Below are 21,178 nucleotides of genomic sequence, written 5' to 3' on the forward strand. Positions count from 1 at the left end.
CTTTTTAGAGTTTGTCTTTAAATATCTTTGTCTTTTAACGAGTCAGAGACGGATTCATTCAGAGCAGCAGTCTGACATTTCAGTGGAGTTCTGCTGAATATAAAGACTGAATCATTCACATTTTTCATAAACTATAGATTTATATGTAAATAATACATGTAAATATTAAATATAAATCAAAATGTAAATTCCTACACAAACTGAATCCTATTTAAGATTCACATTTTCGATTTATTTAATTATATTACTAAGAGGCTAAACATTACAGACCCGACAGGTTTATAGGAGAATGTGAATAAAGTCTTAAAGATTTATCTGCACTTTTAAGAAATATTAAAATCAAACACATAAAACTGTCCTGTTTATTTCCTGCTCATGTTGAAGCAGCACTGTGTTCAGTACAGTGTAGGGGATATGGTGTAGATGGTGAGAGATTTCATTTAGGTAAATAAATGTATTTTGTTTAGTTTTTGTTGTTGTAGTATCTTGGTGTTTAGTTTTAATGTCCATAAACAGAAAGAGACCAGTGAAAGACACACACACACACACACACACACACACAGAGAGAGAGAGAGAGAGAGAGAGAGAGAGAGAGAGACAGATCGCGCGTGTGATGTACAGCTGTACTGAACAGGATGCAGTTACACTAGAGTCCTGCAGGTGGCAGTGTTCCCACTGTAGATGAGTCGTACAACCAGCAGAAGAAGAAGCAGTATCTGCGCGAGCCGAGGCCGTGGTTCGTCAGCATGGCGGCGCGCGGTGTCGCTCTGCTTTTCCTCTGTGTTCTCTCTCTCCATCTCACTGCAGCTCAGAACGGAAGCGGTAAAAAGATGAAGATGCAGTATACTGCTGGACCTCTGCTCAAGTTCCAGATTTGGTAAGTCTCAGGTAGCTGAGGTAGATTAGCTTAGTGTTAACTGTCAGGTGTTTAGCCTGTTAGCATTACACCTCCGTGTTTAAACTTCATCCTCAGTTTTAAAGTGAAGTGTGAACACAGCTCGGGTTCTCCTCGGGGTTCTCCTCGGGGTTCTGTGAGAGTGAGCGCGGTTTATTTCGGTGGAATTAATGAGGTTTTGAGGGAGTTTGTTCAGGACTGCGCCATAGACCTGTGTGACTGACAGGAAATCACGTGACACAACAGCCGCTTCTGTGACTTCCTGAGAGGGTGGGGTTGTGTGTGTGTGTGTGTGCGCGTGTGTGTGTTTATTAAACACACTAACACACACCTGTATCATGTGGTGTGTGTGGTCTCTCTGCAGCATCTCCTGAGGGTACAGGCGGGTGTTTGAGGAGTACACTCGGGTTCTGAACCAGAGGTATCCAGACATCCGTATAGAGGGGGAGAACTACCTCCCTCAACCTCTCTACAGGTGTGTGTGTGTGTGTGTGTGTGTGTACGTGTACGCACTCTTCACTCAGCCCAGGTGAAGTGTGTGTGTGTGTGTGTGTGTGTATGTACGCACTCTTCACTCAGCCCAGGTGAAGTGTGTGTGTGTGTGTGTGTGTGTGTGTATGTACGCACTCTTCACTCAGCCCAGGTGAAGTGTGTGTGTGTGTGTGTGTGTACGCACTCTTCACTCAGCCCATGTGAAGTGTGTGTGTGTGTGTGTGTGTGTGTGTGTGTGTGTACGCACTCTTCACTCAGCCCAGGTGAAGTGTGTGTGTGTGTGTGTGTATGTACGCACTCTTCACTCAGCCCAGGTGAAGTGTGTGTGTGTGTGTGTGTGTGTGTGTGTGCACGCACTCTTCACTCAGCCCAGGTGAAGTGTGTGTGTGTGTGTGTGTGTGTGTGTGTGCACGCACTCTTCACTCAGCCCAGGTGAAGTGTGTGTGTGTGTGTGTGTATGTACGCACTCTTCACTCAGCCCAGGTGAAGTGTGTGTGTGTGTGTGTGTGTGTGTGTGTGTGTGTGTGTACGCACTCTTCACTCAGCCCAGGTGAAGTGTGTGTGTGTGTGTGTGTGTGTGTGTGTGTGTGTACGCACTCTTCACTCAGCCCAGGTGAAGTGTGTGTGTGTGTGTGTGTATGTACGCACTCTTCACTCAGCCCAGGTGAAGTGTGTGTGTGTGTGTGTGTGTGTGTGTGTGCACGCACTCTTCACTCAGCCCAGGTGAAGTGTGTGTGTGTGTGTGTGTGTGTGTGTGTGCACGCACCCTGTACAAGTGTAAGAGTGTGTTTCTTTCCTGCAGACACATGGCCTCCTTCCTCTCCATGCTAAAGTTCGCTATAATCGTTCTCATTATTCTGGGGAAAGATCCGTTTGCCCTCTTCGGAATGCAGAGTCCTGGAATCTGGACCTGGGGTCAGGAGAACAAGGTAAAGGAACGTTTACAGGGCAGTTTATTCACTCTGTTGTATTTTTAATGATGATGATGATGATGATGATGATGAGTGTGTTTTAGGGGCAGGGCTTCACATGAGCTCAGGTTGTGGTGATGTGGAGGACCTGAGTGCCAGGTTTCACTGTAGAATAATCTAACCTAGCTTTTGTTAGAGATGATGATGATGATGATGGTTGTCATGGTAACACTGAACCATATTCTGTCAGGTTTGTGCAGTAAATAAATTGATTGAGAGAACGAGTAAGTGTCTTGAGCTGAAGCTGAAATTCCACAATCATGATGAAGCTGAGAGAAGTAAGACCAGTGAGAGGAGGAGATCATGGCTAGACTTCACAGTTTTGCTTATTTGTGTATAGTTATGCTCCTGTGTGTATAACCAGGTTAAATGTGTTGGTCAGCTGTTGTTCTGAGTGTAGATGATGAAACTGATCCAGGTTTAGGTCATCATCAGGAGATTTGTGTGATTGAGGTGTGTGTGGACTCCTGATCTTCTGTCTGTAGGTGTATGCCTGTATGATGGTGTTCTTCTTCACCAACATGATGGAGAACCAATGTTTATCTACAGGAGCCTTTGAGATTTCACTTAATGGTGAGTCACGTTTGTGTGTGTGTGTATCGATGCGCATAAACACAACAGTCACAGCTTTAAGGCTTTACCATGATGCTGTGTGTGTGTGTGTGTACAGATGTCCCTGTCTGGTCGAAGCTGGAATCAGGTCATCTTCCTTCCATGCAGCAACTTCTGCAGATCCTGGAGAATGAGATGAAGCTGAACGCTCACATGGATACACTTCCTCTACAGCGCTCATAATAACACACTCACTGTGTCCGAGCTCCGCCCACTCCTGTAAGTCTCTCTCTGTCTATCTGTATCACTATCAACACCCCCCACCTCTTACTCTCACTCTCTCCCTCTGCCTCTCTCTCCCTCTCTCCCTCTCTCTCTCTCTCTCTCTCTGTAGGTGTATATGTTTGGTCCTCAGCTCAGTGAAGTGGCTGTAATGAAGGTCTGCACTGAAAGCGGTGTGTCTGCCGGTGTGGTCCGGATGTCCTGGTCGTTTCTCCTGGTGCTGTGAGACTGTGATGTACTCTCCGGGTGGAGACTCTTCTCCGGTTTATTTGGAATTCTGGGAAATTTTATTAGAAAAGTGCCTGCACTGACCGTGTGTGTGGTTTGTCATCTGACGAGGTTTATGTTAGATTATGATTAGCTCTGAGGACCAAACCCAGGTTTACAGAGATGTTTATTACATATGCATCATTTCTGCTGTTGGATCTGATGAAGAACAAATCAGCTGAACATTATTCTGAGTTCATCTCAAACATTTATATTCACAGCCCTTCTTACTGTGTGATCTGTACATCATCGACTTTAAAGATTCACTTCAGTTAATATATTAAGATTTGTTCTAATTCTCAATGTTTGTTTTATATATATTCTGTTTAAATAAAATCTAGTTTCATTCCAAATATAACATTTGTGCTTCATAATTAAAAAGAGTTTAGTGACAAATCCCAGTTAATTTTATTGCTGTGTGCTAATGGTGCTTCTGACACCATCGCCTGCAGCTGACCGTTACACTGGACTGCTGGGGTCGCCCTGCATGAATCCAGTGTAGAAGATGTGTGTGATGTGACCTGGGTACGACATCCTGCAGGCGATGTCGCTAGGCAGCGGGGCATCGAGTCGGTTCAGGAAAGGTGTTAGTTGAGGTCACGGTGCTGCTCTAGCTGGTGATGGAACGTCTCGGCCTGATCGGCGTGATGCCATTCTGAGGCTCATGCTGTTCTGCGGGTCACTGAGAAACATCTGAATACATACAGAGGTGAACGGCTGAAGGAACCCAGCAGCAGCTGATCAGAGAACCGCTGTAGAAGTGCTAGCTGGTGCTGATAGATACCATGTCCATCAAGAACATCTGATCCTTCATGGTTTCAGCTGGGGAGGGACATCTGTCCAAGATCATGGCATTATATACACTAAGAACCGGGTATATCTCAAGCAGGTTCACAGACAGGACGTATGTAGAATTAGCATACACACACACACACACACACACGAAGAGTAAAAAGTGTGAGCACTGCCAGGTGGATGTCTGTGTTGTGTCTCCAGAATAATTTACTATATTATGAAGCGTGTATAAAAGCTGAAGATCAGCAGTGTTACAGTTGCCTGACATGAGCAGGACGAAGATGACCGTCATGTCCTCAAAATATACAGAGTAGTGGTTAGTCTTATAACGTCCATTCCACGCTGCACTAATCACCACTCTGAAACCCATTCCAATATACAGAAGATTAAATATGTTTATACTGAGCATCTATTTTAACAATCTAAAAGATACCTTTAAAAATACATATATTTTTCTCTTCTAATTGTGACTTTCCCATGACCAGAACAGATCAGACCCCGGAGCGTCCGATCTCAGCCTTCAGTGTGATCAGAAAAGAAAAGCATGCGCCGGTGTCTACAGCTTCAGCTCTCAGGACCCAGCGGTGTGAAGATGCAGGAAATCAGAACGTTTCACAGAAATCTGATTTTTTTTATTTATCTTCCAGTGAAAAACTCAGGAGAACTTTTTCAGATCTTCCAGATTCACAGCGTGGGTTTAAGAGGTCGAGGCAGACAGCAGCACAGCTTCTTTTTTCCAATCACTACATTTTAGTCATTATTTAATCACTAAAAGAAACCAGACTGGACACCAGAGACATTCCGTTGCAGAGTTTTGCTGTTTTTATTGAGTTTTGTTGTTAATCAGGAAAATTGCGTACAGCCTTAAAGAAATCAGAACAGGTTTATTGATTAAGCAGCAGGTCAACCACGAAACCCGCCAACCAAGCAACAGACACCAGAAACGAAAGAGCTTTTTGAGATTTGTGGTTTGTGGTTGTTTCTGGAGTCTGTGGCTTTATTGGCAGGTCCGTTTAGACCTGGCGCTGTCCACCGCAGTCCCTCTGACCCTATGTGCAGACGATCTGGGACGGATCCACACGATGCCTCACAAAGGGAGGAAGGACTGCGTACCATTATCCCTTGGCAGATATGGTTTTACTCCTCCTCTTCCTCCTCAAGAGATCTGTAACGAACATAACGATCCTGTCAGCTTACACAATCATCACAGAGAGCAAACACCTTTAATTAATGACTTTATCCTTAATAAAACCTCCTCCAACATCCTGAGTCTATCCTCTACAATTACAACACTTCCCATTTTGTATTAAATTCTCTTTTAGTCAGCAGTCTGTAAAACCCAGTTTAAAACAATTAGATGTATTCTGTTCGTTCCGCTCTCCGTGAAACGTTTGAAAAAGAACAGGTTTATTTTTGGTGTTTCTGATGAACCTTCAAACCAGCTCCCAGAAAGTGTTCAAATCCAAATGATTGCCTACCGCTTTCAGGAAATAAAACACTTGTGAATTCCCTGGACATGACCACCTTGTGTGTGTGTGTGTGTGTGAGAGAGAGAGAGTTTGCCCAAAACACAAAACCTGCCCATCATCACCACACACATTTGCATTATCCAGAAGCTTCTGTTCCTCCACCAGCTTGGGACACGCCCTTTATCCAGAAGTACTTCATATTCTCTATCAGTAAACACATGGACACTGATTGACCAGCTCACAGAACATCGAGACGACTTCAGTGTGAAACTCGCTTAGAGGAAATACAGTAAGAGGAACAAAGAGTATTTTTTTTAAATAAACAAGTGCTGGCTGAAGTTTCAGGAAGAGTTCGGTGTTTACTCGGGAACTAAAGACAGACAGTGAGGTCAGTGTCCCCGCCCTGTGCTCTTTACACCGCTATTTATTATTAGTAGTAGTAGTGTTACATAGAATCTATCCAGTAGATTCTACAGTGTGATTCTGTCAGCATCAGGAGGAATAAACACACTCACACTTTCACTCCAAACCATTCATAAAATCTCACTATAAATAACAAACATTGAACTTACAGGAAAGATGCAAGCGGCGGCTCCATGGCCGAAGAAATCCTCACAGAGCAGAGCTGAGGAGAGCTGAGGAGGACAAACACAACATTATAACTCATTATTCATCTTCATCATGCAGAAGTGAAACTGCAGAGCCTCAACACTCACCAGTTACAGCTCTGACGTCCAGCTCCTGCAGAAATCCGGAGGAAAGAAAAGACAGAGGTTCTCTCCTGCTCTGTATTTATCCTCTTCACCTCACAGCTCCTCCTCAAGACCACGCCCCTGCCAGACCACGCCCAGTTCACACGAAAACAGGTTGATGTCATGGAAAAACACACAACCCAAAGTTTCGAATTTCATCAGAACTGAAACTTAAAACTGTTAAGCATGAAATGCTAAAGTTCCTTTATTCTCAGTCTGGATGAATAATTGATATTTATTTATTGATTTATTAAATTGTATAAACTTGTATGTGATTAAATAAAGCAGAGCTCTGTCTAAAAATCTAAACGCTTAGATTAGACTCATAGAAAAGCTGGACTTGGATTCATCAGAACCCATCAATAAAGAGTCTTTAAAAAAAAAGGAGAACCTTTAACTAGAGAACTTTAAAGAACATTTTTGTCTGAACTGCTGCACTTTGTGTTCCTGAAGAAACCCTGGATTAAATATTAAAAAGTCTTTTCTTCTGTCTAAATGTGAATCTGTAAAAACTCCTGAGTGTAGAGAGAAGGGGATTTCCACACACAGGAGAGGAGAGAGAGAGAGAGGGTTCTGAAACTCCTCCAGAAACCAGTGTGTGTGTGTGTTACACAAAATCAGCATTATCTCTCTGATTTAAGACTCTCAGAGCAGACTGTGTCGCTGTAGGAAATATTATTAAAGTAAAAACAAAAGAAAAAGCAGAAAAGAAAAGCCTCAGGATCCCGAGCTGCAGTGATTTTATTCAGCGTCTTTATTAAAAACCCCGGTGCAGGGCTGCAGGGCAGTGAGGCTCGGACACACGCATGCTGCCGCGTTCTTCAGGATTGTTTTAATGAGTTTTTATTCTAAAACAAATCCGTAAAGACATAAAGTACAGAGACATCACCTGATAAGTGGAAATGGAGGAGTGTGTGTGGATCACACGTGACAGGAACACACAGAATTCAGTCATAAAATCTCGAGTGTGAGGAGAAACACTCAAGCAACTCACATGGAGGACACAGAGGACAAGATGGAGAGAACGACAGAAATGAAGAAACCATCCTCTAAGTTTCACATTGAACCCTGGACTTTGGTTTGAGGAAATGAACAGATAATAAATGAAGCTGAAAGAGCATGGAATGGTGAGAGTGCAAAAGGAAAAAGGTTCACCTGAAATCTAAAAGATCTAGTGGCCTTCAAACCGGACACAGATGTCAGAGTCCAGTTATAAAATCACTACTTTAGATGATGTGTAGCTCTAAAACACTGAGCTGGTCTCATTTCCAACAACAAATAGTAAGCAAGGTCATGACACTGCTGTTTACCCTAAAGCTGAAATATCAGTTACAACAAAAACAGAAACCAGTTGCACCAGTTGAACTTAACCTCCACCCAGAAACCCAGTAAATCTGTTTATACTGAAATAACACTGACCAGTTTTGTCACGCTGCTGGTTGGTTGGTAATGTTTTGTTATTCCTGCGAGATGTTAGTGGGTGTGTCACAGGGGCGGGGCTAGCACTATTAAAATCGGGTTTAATCATCAGCACCTGAAACAAACGCTCGTGTGTCTTATTAACAAGAAGTTTAGTGTAGAAGGAGGAGACTGAGGAAACACTGGTCCCAGAATGCATTGCAGCTGTACGACTCCACCAGTGAGTGTGAAAGGTGAAGCTTTATGAAGAGTTGTTTAAGTCCAGAACTCGGTGGACAGATGAGAGAGAGAGAGAGCTGGACAGACCAAAGGACTTAAGTGCCGCAGCATTACTTTCAGCATGGCATTGTGGGTAATGTAGGAAACATGGAAATGGAACGTCCACGAAGGAAATTGAAACTAAAGAAGGCTCAAAAATGTCTTAGAGAATAAATCTCAGATTCTGTTGAAGTAACTGAGTTTCATTTTAGTTTTAATTGTAATTCGCGGTGTAAACATTATTAAAGGCTCAGTCATTATAAACGAGTCTCGAGACATTTGTCCTTCTCATCATTTACAAAACTGTGCTTTATTACACGGAGCCTGAAATGTAGCCCCGCCCCCAGAGTGAATCACAGGAGGAGGGGCTGCAAAAGACTGATGATGTAATTTAAAGAATGCATTTCTTCCTGTTTGTGATTAGATTTAGATTAGACAGATGAACAGATTTAGATTAGACAGATGAAGAGATTTAGATTAGACAGATGAACAGATTTAGATTAGACAGATGAAGAGATTTAGATTAGACAGATGAACAGATTTAGATTAGACAGATGAACAGATTTAGATTAGACAGATGAACAGATTTAGATTAGACAGATGAACAGATTTAGATTAGACAGATGAACAGATTTAGATTAGACAGATGAACAGGGAGTCAATCCAGTCTGATATTTACGGTCTAACTGAACTGGAGTGTCACAAAATTCAACTGGTGCAACTTAAAACATCTCACTACTTTTTAATGACACAATCTGTGTGCTGACAAAGTGACCATGGCTTGTTCCTGGTACAAAACCCGAAAGTCATGTCACCCCGGCCCGCTCTCTCTCATCACTAAGAAATCAGATCATAGCAATAAAACTAAAAGTGACCAAAGAGTACAGGGAATAAGAAAAAAAAACCATGGTGGTGGTAGCGCTTGGTTTGACTAAAAACCCTACCCCCGGGTTTAGTCCCATCCATCACACACTGGTTCTTGAGAACAGAGTTCATAGATAGATCACCTGTACACACACACACACACACTTTCTCACTCACACACACACACACACACTTTCTCACTCACACACGCACACACGCACACACGCACACACACACACACACACACACGCACACGGACGCACACACGCACGCACACACAATCTCTCTCTCTCGGTGTGTGAGGTGATGGACAGCACTAGCGTTTGGACAGCTCATTGGATAACCAGTCCAGTCCTTCATAGAGTCCAGTTCCTTGTGTAGCACATGTGGCCTGAACATACCACTGCAGAGACAAAACACACACACACACAGTGAGAACACACATAGCAGCAATAAGAAAGAGAGTGTGTGTGTGTGTGTGTGTGTGTGTGTGTGTGTAACGTACCGTTCGGCTACGCAAACTCTGCAGGCCCAGTTTATCTGTGAGCTCACTGACTGGCATGGCGTTGGGCAGATCCTGTTTGTTAGCAAACACCAGCAGCACAGCATCCCTCAGCTCATCTTCTTGTAGCTGCACATGCAGACAGACAGACACACAGACAATGATGTCATGGTTCATTCATGATCACATCACTCACTTCTTACACATTCTTCAAATCTCACCATTTTGGAGAGTTCATCAGCAGACTCGGCCACTCTCTCTCGGTCATTACTGTCCACCACGAAGATCAGACCCTGAGGAGAAACCAGAACACAGCATGTGGGCGGGGCTAAAAACAGTGCAGATCACGGTTTGGCCAATCACATTTGTCAAGAAATAGCTCATATGACTCGAGTCTCTTCTCACAGACAGTGATGTTCAGTAGTGAGTGACTCTCTCGAAATAATTTCATTTTAATTTCATTAAAAATAATGTCAGATAAACTTTTGCTATATCATCCTTCATAATGTAACACTGCTAATGTTCAAAAACACTTATGATCATAGTAAAGTGATCACACTGTAATATTAAGCCTCCTCCTTTTCTTTTCTGTATGTCTTTTTTGTGTTAATGTTTCTGGAAGATTAAAATGATGAATCAGGAAAAAATCAGATTCATAGAAAACCTGCTCAGATTTTATAATCATCCCTCACTAAGGCTTTCATGTTATTGTAGCTTCATCCTACCTTTCTTACCCATCATCTGCATAAAATCCAGCACTGAGGGTGAACCCTCTAATCAACTACCAACAAAGATGACCTCAGTATGAACAAAAGTATTGACACCTCTCATGCAAGTGACCAGGTGAGGAGAAACAAGCAGCAGAGTGAAAACATACCTGACTTTGTACTGCACAAAAACATGCACACAAAAAGGAAATAAATGCATATTGTTTAATAATTTAAATAAGTAAAAAATAATTCATTATTGGTTTACTGCTCTGGTATAAGAGTGAGAAATTTCTCACTTTAAGTGATCTTTTTTGAACATACAAATAAATGAAATGCTATTTTTTAAAAATTAAGAAGAAAAATATTTTTGTAAATATGAAATAAAGTAGTAAGAAAGTATTTATAACTCTAAGACTATTGCAGTGAAGTAAACTGTTCACAACACCACTGTAAATACTGTGTATTATAGAAATGTCTGTGAGAATGGTCTTCACACCCGGCTCTACACAACTCAATACATGACAACACACTAATAAACAAAGAACATCTGAGCTGAACATCTGGAAAAGGGTGAAACTCTGCCCTGTGTGATGTGTTAAATGATTGTGTGTGTCTGTGTGTGTGTGTACATACCTGAGTGTTCTGGAAGTAATGTCTCCACAGAGGACGGATCTTATCCTGACCGCCGACGTCCCACACGGTGAAGCAGATGTTCCTGTACTCCACAGTCTCCACATTAAAGCCTGGACAAAGAAAAAGAGAAAAACTAAAGAAAGTGTTGCAGCAGGACACGTGGATCTGAAACATCACATCATCTCATTTCTACAACACGTTATTTATAGATTTGCTCACAAACGGTTGAGAACACAGTAGAGGAATGTGGATATGAACTATAACACACATTCATTATTGTTCATAAATAAAATAAACTTTAAAAAAAAGAAAAGAAAAATAAGACTGTACTAAGCTGGTGGATTTCCGAACAGGAATTTAGATGTGGTGCAATTTCCCCATGGAGCAACAAACACAAGCCTCAGTGTGTGTGATGAAACGAGAGCAGTGACACTGATGACTCTGTTTACACATGCTGCGTGTGTGTGTGTGTGTGTGTGTGTGTGTGTGTGTGTGTGTAGTGCTGTTCTAGAGAAATAATCACCCACAGAGAGGTGTGATGAAGCCATTAGTTACCATAATGAATAACCTGAGTGTTTTATTTCTCTTAAAACACAGCAGCTTTTCACCAACTACAGTTTTTATTTATTAAAGAAAACATCAAACTTTTATCCATTTACAGTTGCACTTAATGTTCATAAAACAAAGTCTACTTCACAAAGACTCCTCCCACCTTATACACACGTCCCTGTGAATGAACTGTTGCTATGGAAACAATAAGGTATCAGAGCGAGTGCATTAATATAAAGCTGTGATGTTCAGCTGCTCTACTGTCAGAGCTGCTGTTATAGAGAATTAATCAACAGCTGACCACCAATCAGAGTCCAGAACTCAGCAGCAGCTCTTATAGAGAATTAATCTTCTGAACCGAGCGTGTACAGAACTGAATACAGGATCTTCATATAAACTCTTTATAAAAAAAAATTTAAAAAAATATTAAACTTACCGATAGTTGGGATCGTGGTCACAATCTCTCCAAGTTTCAGTTTGTACAATATTGTGGTTTTACCTGCAGCATCCAGACCCACTGTAACACACACACACACACACACACACACACGACCTTCATGAGCTGCCATTTTCCTACATCCACACTTTTAACACTATCACTCACTCATACCTGAATCTTAACTACGTGGATGTTTTAATAAACCGTGCGGTCAGTAGTGACACAGTACTCCATTTAAACACTTTAAATTTATAACATTTGCACGTCTGAATGATTGTAAAAGGCATTTCATTGCTATGTTCCTGTAACTCTGTACTGACAGTAGAGTCGTATCTGTCTAAAGTCATCATGAAATGACTGAAAAGCTGAGGTTTAATTTTTACATGATGAGGAAGTATTTCTTCTGGAAACAGGAAGTGAGAGTGAGCAGAGAGTTTATAGAAAGAGAGTTTTACAGCTGTGGAGGATTTCTCACTGTCTCCTTCACCCTCTCCTGTCCACTACTCTGTCCACTAGTGCTAAAGGCTCTGAGATACTGAACAGAAGGTCTGGGGCTGTCACGGCTCGATCCAGTCCCTTAATCCTCTCTGGGGTATAAAGACAGAACTCTCCATCAGTCTGAGGGCGTGGCAGTTCTCTGAAAGTCACATGACCCCTGACTCACACAAACTCCACCCAGTTCCACATGAATAATTTCTATATGTTTATGTACATAAAGTGCTACTGTAGAGCATGAACGGACCATGTAACGCCCATGGGGCGGAGCCTATACACTCTACAGAGCATTTAATTGGAGTGAACACAAGACTAGTACAGGATGTGTCACCAAAATATTTTAATTATTTTTCTAAAGGTTTCCCCTACATATGCTGTTTTATTAATGCTCATGATTTAGATTTCAGGGAAACTTTAAGAAAAGTAAGTGAAGTAAATAAACTACAGATAATGCAATCTGTTGTAACAGAACACATTATTCCTGTAAACAGTTTTATTAAGATTCAGAATAAAGTCTGGTATAACAGAATAGCGCGTGCTTTATGTAGATTATAAAGAGTTGGGAAATGAATGGTTTCTTAATATTACTCTAATCATCGTGTTAGCTTCCATTCAGGATTAATAACTCTATTTCTCATCACACTGAATTAGCTGTAGACTATTTTAACATCAATAAAATAACTAAACACACACTCCTCTATTTAGAGTTTCCTCACAGAATTGCGAAAGCTAGGCTAGGCTAGGCTAGTTTGCTAGCTGGTGTAATAGCCGGCTAGTTGTGTGATGCTACAGGAGACTAGCCGGTGAGAGAATAAACTCACCCATGAGAATTCTCATCTGTTTCTTCCCGAACAGTCTCCCGAACAGTGAGGAGATGGTCAGCCCCATGCTGAGAGTCTAACACACCGACAACTCCACACTCTTACCGCGAGCTAGCGAAAACTTTCAGCGCGAGACGCTCGCGGTATCAGTCAGCCTGCTGCCGGGGATCGCGCCTGCGTACTGCCACGTCACGGACGCTACCGTGGAAGAGATGACGCAACTTCCGTTGAGGCGCAGCCCCCCCATTCCTCTTCTTTATTTTAGTGTTCATAATGTAGACAAAATTACTATCAACTTTTAATATTTCTTTAATATGTCTTTTTTCCCCGATATATATATATATATATATACCTCCTTTTACCTGTCTTTAACAGCATTAAAATGTGGATTAATATACTCCCCAGTGGACAGGGCGTGTACAGCTGTAAAGAATATACACTATACTGCTGAAAGTATTGGGACACCCCTCCAAATCATTCAGTTCAGGTGTTGTTTTTCAGGGGTTGGGCTTAGTTCCAGTGAAAGGAACATTTGTGAGGTCAGGCACTGATGTTGGACGAGAAGGTCTGGCTCTCAGTCTCCACTCTAATTCATCCCAAAGGTGTTCTATGGGGTTGAGGTCAGGACTCTGTGCAGGACAGTTGAGTTCCTCCACACCAAACTCACTCATCCATGTCTTTATGGACCTTGCTTTGGTCACTGGTGTGCAGTCATGTTGGAACAGGAAGGGGTCATCCCCAAACTGCTCCCACAAAGAGCATGAAATTGTCCAAAACGTCTTGGTATGAAGCTGAAGCATTAAGAGTTCCTTTCACTGGAACTAAGGGGCGGAGCCCAACCCCTGAAAAACAACACCTGAACTCAATGATCTGGAGGGGTGTCCCAAAACTTTAGGTAGTATAGCGTAACTAAACCAGATGAAGCATACGTCACTTCAGTTTCAGCCCGGAACAGGATTTGAATGTAGAATGGCGCCCCCTTGTGGACACCGCGTGTAGAGTATCAGCAAAGTGTGGAGCTCTTCTCCTTTCTCAGATACTGAGGCTTTTCTTCTTTTTGTTACTTATTATAAATAATTAAACAGTTTTACTAGAGTTTGTAAACCTAGTTATTTTTATTTGTAAAATTGTTTTATTTCCTGTCCTGGTGGTGAATGTTCTCTATGTCTAGTGTATAATTTCCCCAGTTGTGTATCTCATGTATATTAGACCTGGTGTAAAGTAGAATGAAGCTTTGGGGGTTTAAAACACATCTGATATGTAAAGTCTGATGGAGGAAACTTAAAGGAGCATAAATTGAAGTTCCACAGGAAAGAAAAACCTGCTTCAGAGTTTCTTCTAAATTTCTAAATATCCTCCAAACAGAGGTGAAGGTGAAGAGTTTGCACTAAAGCAACATCAGGAAACACATGACCTAATCTAAACCTGTTCAATCGGCGTAAAAAGGGAAGTGTGTGAGTGAGGACATGTTTATTTCAGCTCAGATCTCAACATGTAGAATGTGAGACAGCTTCAGGAAAAAATTTATTTTAAGAAAAGAAGCAGTGGAAAGTTCCTACAGCAGACATGAAACAAACATCTTCAACTAAACATTCAAACTAAATCACGATGAGGAGAAACATCACCGCGTCCCGTCCTTCAGGTCATTCCTGACTCACGTCACAGAGGGACGAGGTGGTCTCCTGCACCATGTCAACATTACAGATACACACCGGACACCTGTAACACACCAACACGCTGTAGAAAACACACAGATTCCTGTAAAAAAGTGCTCAGAGATCCAGATGTTCAGCCTGCAGGATCAGCTGGAGTTTAGAGAAGAGAAAGGTTTCTCACAGACAGGAAGTCCATTCAACTCTAACGCATGCAGAAAGGAAATCCAGGATTCTGAACAGATTAAATATCTATATTGTGTGGATGATTCTGAAATGAAGAAATTCGCTTGACCTTTAACTGGTCAGAAGTACAGGTGAGCAGCGAATAAAAACAAAAAAAACATTCACGCTGTGATCCTATTCAGAACCTTTACCAAAGATCAGACCTGATAACCCCAAAGAGGAAGAACACCAGCTCATTTTCATCATCATCATCTCATAAATCACTTCTATAAGGGCTGTGTGTGTGTGTGTGTGTGTGAGAGATAGACTGTAATATTAGTAGAATGAAAAACACTCATTTTATTTCACTTTATGAACTCCTAATAATTCAGTTTGTGACAGAGCGTGAGAAGGCTGCATGTTTTCTTCAGGAAAATGGAGATGGAGGTAGGGGTGGGGCTTCTGGGGCTCAGGTAATACAGGAGAGTTCAAAACACCTGGGCACCTGTCAATCAAAGGTCAATCGATTCATCTGCTGTTTTTATTTGGGGAAGAAAAAAGACGTCACTCTCAGAGTATATTTGAGTGAGAACACGCAGCAGTGTAGTTAAATAGTGAAGGTTGTGAATGTCGTGATGGTCATCGAGTCTGAATGGTCAGTGAACAGGTTTCAAAGCGTCATCATGTAAAACACCAAGATGCAGACAAAGCAAAAAGAAAAGGACTAAAGTGTAGAAAAGTGATGACATGGGTCTACAACACTGCATCTCACACACACACACGCATACACTCACACATGCACTCACACACACACACTCTCTCTTTATAACAGAGTCTATAGATTAATGTTCTGAAAACTCCAGCACATGCATGTGCTCTCTCTCTCTCTCTCTCTCTCTCTCGGTGTGTGAGGTGATGGACAGCACTAGCGTTTGGACAGCTCATTGGATAACCAGTCCAGTCCTTCATAGAGTCCAGTTCCTTGTGTAGCACATGTGGCCTGAACATACCACTGCAGAGACAAAACACACACACACACAGTGAGAACACACATAGCAGCAATAAGAAAGAGAGTGTGTGTGTGTGTGTGTGTGTGTGTGTGTGTGTGTAACGTACCGTTCGGCTACGCAAACTCTGCAGGCCCAGTTTATCTGTGAGCTCACTGACTGGCATGGCGTTGGGCAGATCCTGTTTGTTAGCAAACACCAGCAGCACAGCATCCCTCAGCTCATCTTCTTGTAGCTGCACATGCAGACAGACAGACACACAGACAATGATGTCATGGTTCATTCATGATCACATCACTCACTTCTTACACATTCTTCAAATCTCACCATTTTGGAGAGTTCATCAGCAGACTCGGCCACTCTCTCTCGGTCATTACTGTCCACCACGAAGATCAGACCCTGAGGAGAAACCACAGCTTCATCATCACCAGTGTGCGTACACACACACACACACACACCCCATATTGAATTGTAATATTTATATTATTTTACTGTTTATTGTTTAATATATAAGTATAAACAGAAGAGACAGTGGATGTGATATTACACATGATGAGATATGAATTCTCTATAAAAATCCAGGTTTATAAAGGCATTATAACACACATCACAGACAGATGGAGGATTTCATCTCAACCACGCTTCCTCTGATATTTCGGTTCTTTTAGTGAATGTGTGTGTACCTGAGTGTTCTGGAAGTAATGTCTCCACAGTGGACGGATCTTGTCCTGACCGCCGACGTCCCACACGGTGAAGCAGATGTTCCTGTACTCCACAGTCTCCACATTAAAGCCTGGACAAAGGGAAAAAAAAACAGCTTTCCATGAAGACTGTGTTTATTAATCAGATCTCAGACTCGTGATACTGAGTCACATCATTACATTTAATCATCATCTAAAAGTGTTTATCCTCCACCCGAGTGTGTAAATAATCAGTACACAGGGATTTCTCACCGATGGTCGGGATCGTGGTCACGATTTCTCCGAGCTTCAGTTTGTACAGTATGGTGGTTTTTCCTGCTGCGTCCAGACCCACTGAAACACAAAAGACACAAAAAACACAAGGTTTTAATGACCACAAGTACATTTATCACTACATTTATTTCATTTACAGCCAACAAAGAGCCGTGGATGACTCCAGATCTGCTGCTGATGTTTTCCAAAAAAAGACAGCTATAATTCATCAAAAAAAAAACAAAAAAACTCAAAAATGGAATAAATGAGGTGATTTTCTGAGATTAGAAATATTCCACAAGAACAAAAACACCTGAGACCAAGATTTTAATATTTAAACATATATTTATCATGACTCTAATACAGAATCAACACACACACACACACAAACACAGAGGATACAGGAAATTAATCTGTTAAAATATTCCACATTTGTTTTTAATTTAAAGGGAAATAAAGTGTTCAGATTGAGATGCTAACATCGAAGCTAACTCGCTACCACACCTGCTCGGTTAGAACGCGTTATAAAGCGTATTAATGATTAAAGTCATATAAATTAACACACACACACACACACACACACACACACAGTTCCAGTAAATCAGTTACATTAACACTAATTAACTGAACAGAATGAACTGCTCACGCGCTACATCGCGCTACATCACACTTCACACACTTCTCACACACACTCACCCATTAATATTCTCATCTGCTTCTTCCCAAAAAGTCTCCCGAAAATCGATGAAATGGTCAGTCCCATAATAACCAGATTGTTTATAGACTTTAAGCTTTAATTCTTTTAGAAATGTCTGCGCGAGTGTCCAGTGTCTCTCTCTGTCTGTAAGAGCCGGTTAGAGTTTGCGCATGCGCGCTGCCACGTCGCTGCCAGAGGCCACCGTGGAAGGCATTGCGTCACTTCCTGTCCGAATTACGACACCCCAATTGTTTGGAGCACGTGATCTCTTTATTCTTTAAGAAATTGTTGAAATAAAAAGCTTTAAATGTGAAATGTGTAAATAGAACTTAATAGCATAAATAAGATTTTAAGAAAGTCTTTGTGTCTTTAAGAGACTCGAAGGAGAGACTGAGATTCCTGTTTTTAAAGGTTTATATTAAGACACCGCCTAAAACTCTCACCGTCCACTTTATTAGGAACATCTCTACAGTTGCAACGCTGGTGCAGTTGTGCAATGGCCAGTCACGTGCCATCAGCACATTGCATAAAATCTGTTACTTTATTCACCAAATGTACAAAGTGAACATGGCTCAACAACAACACATTATATGAGGTGACAGGTGAGTAACAGGTGTGTAAACATACAGACGTACAGTGAGGGAAAAAAATGATTTGATCCCCTGCTGATTTTGTACGTTTGCCCACTGACAAAGAAATGATCAGTCTGTAATTTTAATGGTAGGTTTATTTGAACAGTGAGAGACAGAATAACAACAAAAAAATCCAGAAAAACACATTTCAGAAAAGTTCTACATTGATTTGCATTTTAATGAGTGAAGTAAGTATTTGATCCCCTATCAATCAGATTCCAAACTCTCCATCACGGCCAAGACCAAAGAGCTGTCCATGGATGTCAGGGACAAGATTGTAGACCTACACAAGGCTGGAATGAGCTACAAGACCATCTCCAAGCAGCTTGGTGAGAAGGTGACAACAGTTGGTGCGATTATTCCCAAATGGAAGAAACACAAAAGGACTGTCGATCTTCCTCGGTCTGGGGCTCCATGCAAGATCTCACCTCATGGAGTTTCAGTGATCATGAGAACGGCTAGGAATCAGCCCAGAATTACACTGGAGGATTTTGTCAATGATCTCAAGGCAGCTGGGACCACAGTCACCAAGAAAACAATTGGTAACACACTACGCCGTGAAAGACTGAAATCCAGTAGCGCCCGCAAGGTCCCCCTGCTAAAGAAAGCACATGTACAGGACCATCTGAAGTTTACCAGTGAACATCTGAATGATTCAGAGGAGAACTGGGTCAAAGTGTTGTGGTCAAATGAGACCAAAATCCAGCTCTTTGGCATCAACTCAACTCGCCGTGTTTGGAGGAGGAGGAATGCTGCCTATGACCCCAAGAAGACCATCCCCACCGTCAAACATGGAGGTGGAAACATTATGCTTTGGGGGTGTTTTTCTACTAAGGTGACAGGACAACCGCACCACATCAAAGGGACGATGGACGGAGCCATGGACCGTCAAATCTTGAGTGAGAACCTCCTTCCCTCAGTCAGGGCATTGAAAATGGGTCGTGGATGCAAAGAGGAGTGGGCCCAAATTCCTTGAGATGTGAGATGTGTGCAAACCTGGTGGCCAACTACTAGAAATGTCTGACGTCTGTGATTGTCAACAAGGGTTTGGCACCAAGTACTAAGTCATGTTTTGTAAAGGGGTCAAATACTTATTTCACTCAATAAAATGCAAATCAATGTAGAACTTTTCTGAAATGTGTTTTTCTGGATGTTTTTGTTGTTATTCTGTCTCTCACTGTTCAGATAAACCTACCATTAAAATTACAGACTGATCATTTCTGTGTCAGTGGGCAAACGTACAAAATCAGCAGGGGATCAAATACTTTTTTCCCTCACTGTAAACACCTACAAAAAGTACAAACAGAAAAATTTTACAATAAATCCACATCTAATACAACACACCGGTCATCTCAGAGGGGTCAGTGAGAAGAGCTACTGCTGCTGGGGAAAAAAAAACAGTTCAGCTGTCATGTGGGTCTGGTTCTCACAGATCAAGAACCGTTCACCTGCAGAACCCTTCACCTGCAGAACTGTTCACCTGCAGAACCGTTTACCTTTACTGTTTCTGAAACAGATCGTTCCCCAGGGTGTGCAGAAGTTTTCTGAGTTTTCTTCTTGACCATGATGTTAAGATCATAACAGAAGCTTCAGATAATGTTCACATCACACAAGAAGAAAAATCTCAGTGATATCTGGGACTTTGACCATGACACCAAACCTGGACAGCTGAAGCGTGTATAAGGAAGTTCTTCAGATCTTCTTTCAGTCTAGTTTGTCTGTTGTCTCAGATTCCTGTTCCTGACAGGAGAGGAACTCTTCAGCTCTTCTGCTGTGCTCTGTTCAACACATTCTGCATCCTGAGATGTTCTTCAGCTCATCACACTGGTACTGAGCAGTTATTCAGTCATTCTCTGACCCTCTCTCATCAACAAGGTTGTGTGTGAAAATCAATGGAGATCAGCAGTTTCTGAAATACTCCAGCCTGCACTCATGCCAGGAGTACAGTCTCCATTCTGATGCTGGATATGAACTGAAGCTCTATTGAAGCATTAAACCTTGGACATGAGGGTAGAGTTTCTGACCAATTCTCTTTGCTTTAATATTCAGCTCAGATTTAAGTGGATATATACACTATATTGCCAAGTATTCACTCACCTGCCTTGACTCGCATATGAACTTAAGTGACATCCCATTCCTAATCCATAGGGTTCAATATGACGTCGGTCCACCCTTTGCAGCTATAACAGCTTCAACTCTTCTGGGAAGGCTGTCCACAAGGTTTAGGAGTGTGTTTATGGGAATTTTTGACCATTCTTCCAGAAGCGCATTTGTGAGGTCACACACTGATGTTGGACGAGAAGGTCTGGCTCTCAGTCTCCGCTCTAATTCATCCCAAAGGTGTTCTATCGGGTTGAGGTCAGGACTCTGTGCAGGCCAGTCAAGTTCCTCCACACCAGACTCTGTCATCCATGTCTTTATGGACCTTGCTTTGGTCAGTGGTGCACAGTCATGTTGGAAGAGGAAGGGGCCAGCTCCAAACTGTTCCCACAAAGTTGGGAGCATGGAATTGTCCGAAATGTCTTGGTATGCTGAAGCATTCAGAGTTCCTTTCACTGGAACTAAGGGGCCAAGCCCAGCTCCTGAAAAACAACCCCACACCATAATCCCCCCTCCACCAAACTTTACACTTGGCACAATGCAGTCAGACAAGTACCGTTCTCCTGGCAACCGCCAAACCCAGACTCCTCCATCAGATTGCCAGATGGAGAAGCGCGATTCGTCCCTCCAGAGAACGCGTCTCCACTGCTCTAGAGTCCAGTGGCGGCGTGCTTTACACCACTGCATCCGACGCTTTGCATTGCACTTGGTGATGTATGGCTTGGATGCAGCTGCTCGGCCATGGAAACCCATTCCATGAAGCTCTCTGCGCACTGTTCTTGAGCTAATCTGAAGGCCACATGAAGT

At 42.2% G+C, this 21,178-nt stretch overlaps 3 protein-coding genes across 3 annotated transcripts; 1 reads left to right on the forward strand and 2 right to left on the reverse strand.

Moving 5' to 3' along the window:
* Positions 1–692: 692 nt before the first annotated feature.
* Positions 693–5,419, forward strand: selenot1b (selenoprotein T, 1b). Its single transcript, XM_058387233.1, has 6 exons — positions 693–877; positions 1,260–1,370; positions 2,190–2,316; positions 2,844–2,931; positions 3,029–3,189; positions 3,305–5,419. The coding sequence occupies exons 1-5, from the start codon at positions 747–749 to the stop codon at positions 3,151–3,153; spliced, it is 582 nt and encodes a 193-aa protein (XP_058243216.1). The 5' UTR covers positions 693–746; the 3' UTR covers positions 3,154–3,189; positions 3,305–5,419.
* Positions 5,054–13,355, reverse strand: LOC131351728 (ADP-ribosylation factor 5). The gene is made up of 8 exons (XM_058387234.1): positions 13,166–13,355; positions 11,847–11,927; positions 10,862–10,971; positions 9,740–9,811; positions 9,522–9,647; positions 6,440–9,419; positions 6,296–6,358; positions 5,054–5,419 (listed from the first exon to the last, which is right to left on the reverse strand). The coding sequence occupies exons 1-6, from the start codon at positions 13,230–13,232 to the stop codon at positions 9,333–9,335; spliced, it is 543 nt and encodes a 180-aa protein (XP_058243217.1). The 5' UTR covers positions 13,233–13,355; the 3' UTR covers positions 5,054–5,419; positions 6,296–6,358; positions 6,440–9,332.
* Positions 13,356–14,660: 1,305 nt separating this feature from the next.
* Positions 14,661–17,822, reverse strand: LOC131352311 (ADP-ribosylation factor 5-like). Its single transcript, XM_058388310.1, has 6 exons — positions 17,639–17,822; positions 16,943–17,023; positions 16,673–16,782; positions 16,317–16,388; positions 16,099–16,224; positions 14,661–15,994 (listed from the first exon to the last, which is right to left on the reverse strand). Exons 1-6 carry the CDS (start codon positions 17,703–17,705, stop codon positions 15,908–15,910), a joined length of 543 nt encoding a protein of 180 aa, XP_058244293.1. The 5' UTR covers positions 17,706–17,822; the 3' UTR covers positions 14,661–15,907.
* Between the last annotated feature and the right edge of the window lie 3,356 nt (positions 17,823–21,178).

Source organism: Hemibagrus wyckioides, linkage group LG04 (assembly GCF_019097595.1).
Source record: "Hemibagrus wyckioides isolate EC202008001 linkage group LG04, SWU_Hwy_1.0, whole genome shotgun sequence".
Taxonomy (NCBI): domain Eukaryota; kingdom Metazoa; phylum Chordata; class Actinopteri; order Siluriformes; family Bagridae; genus Hemibagrus; species Hemibagrus wyckioides.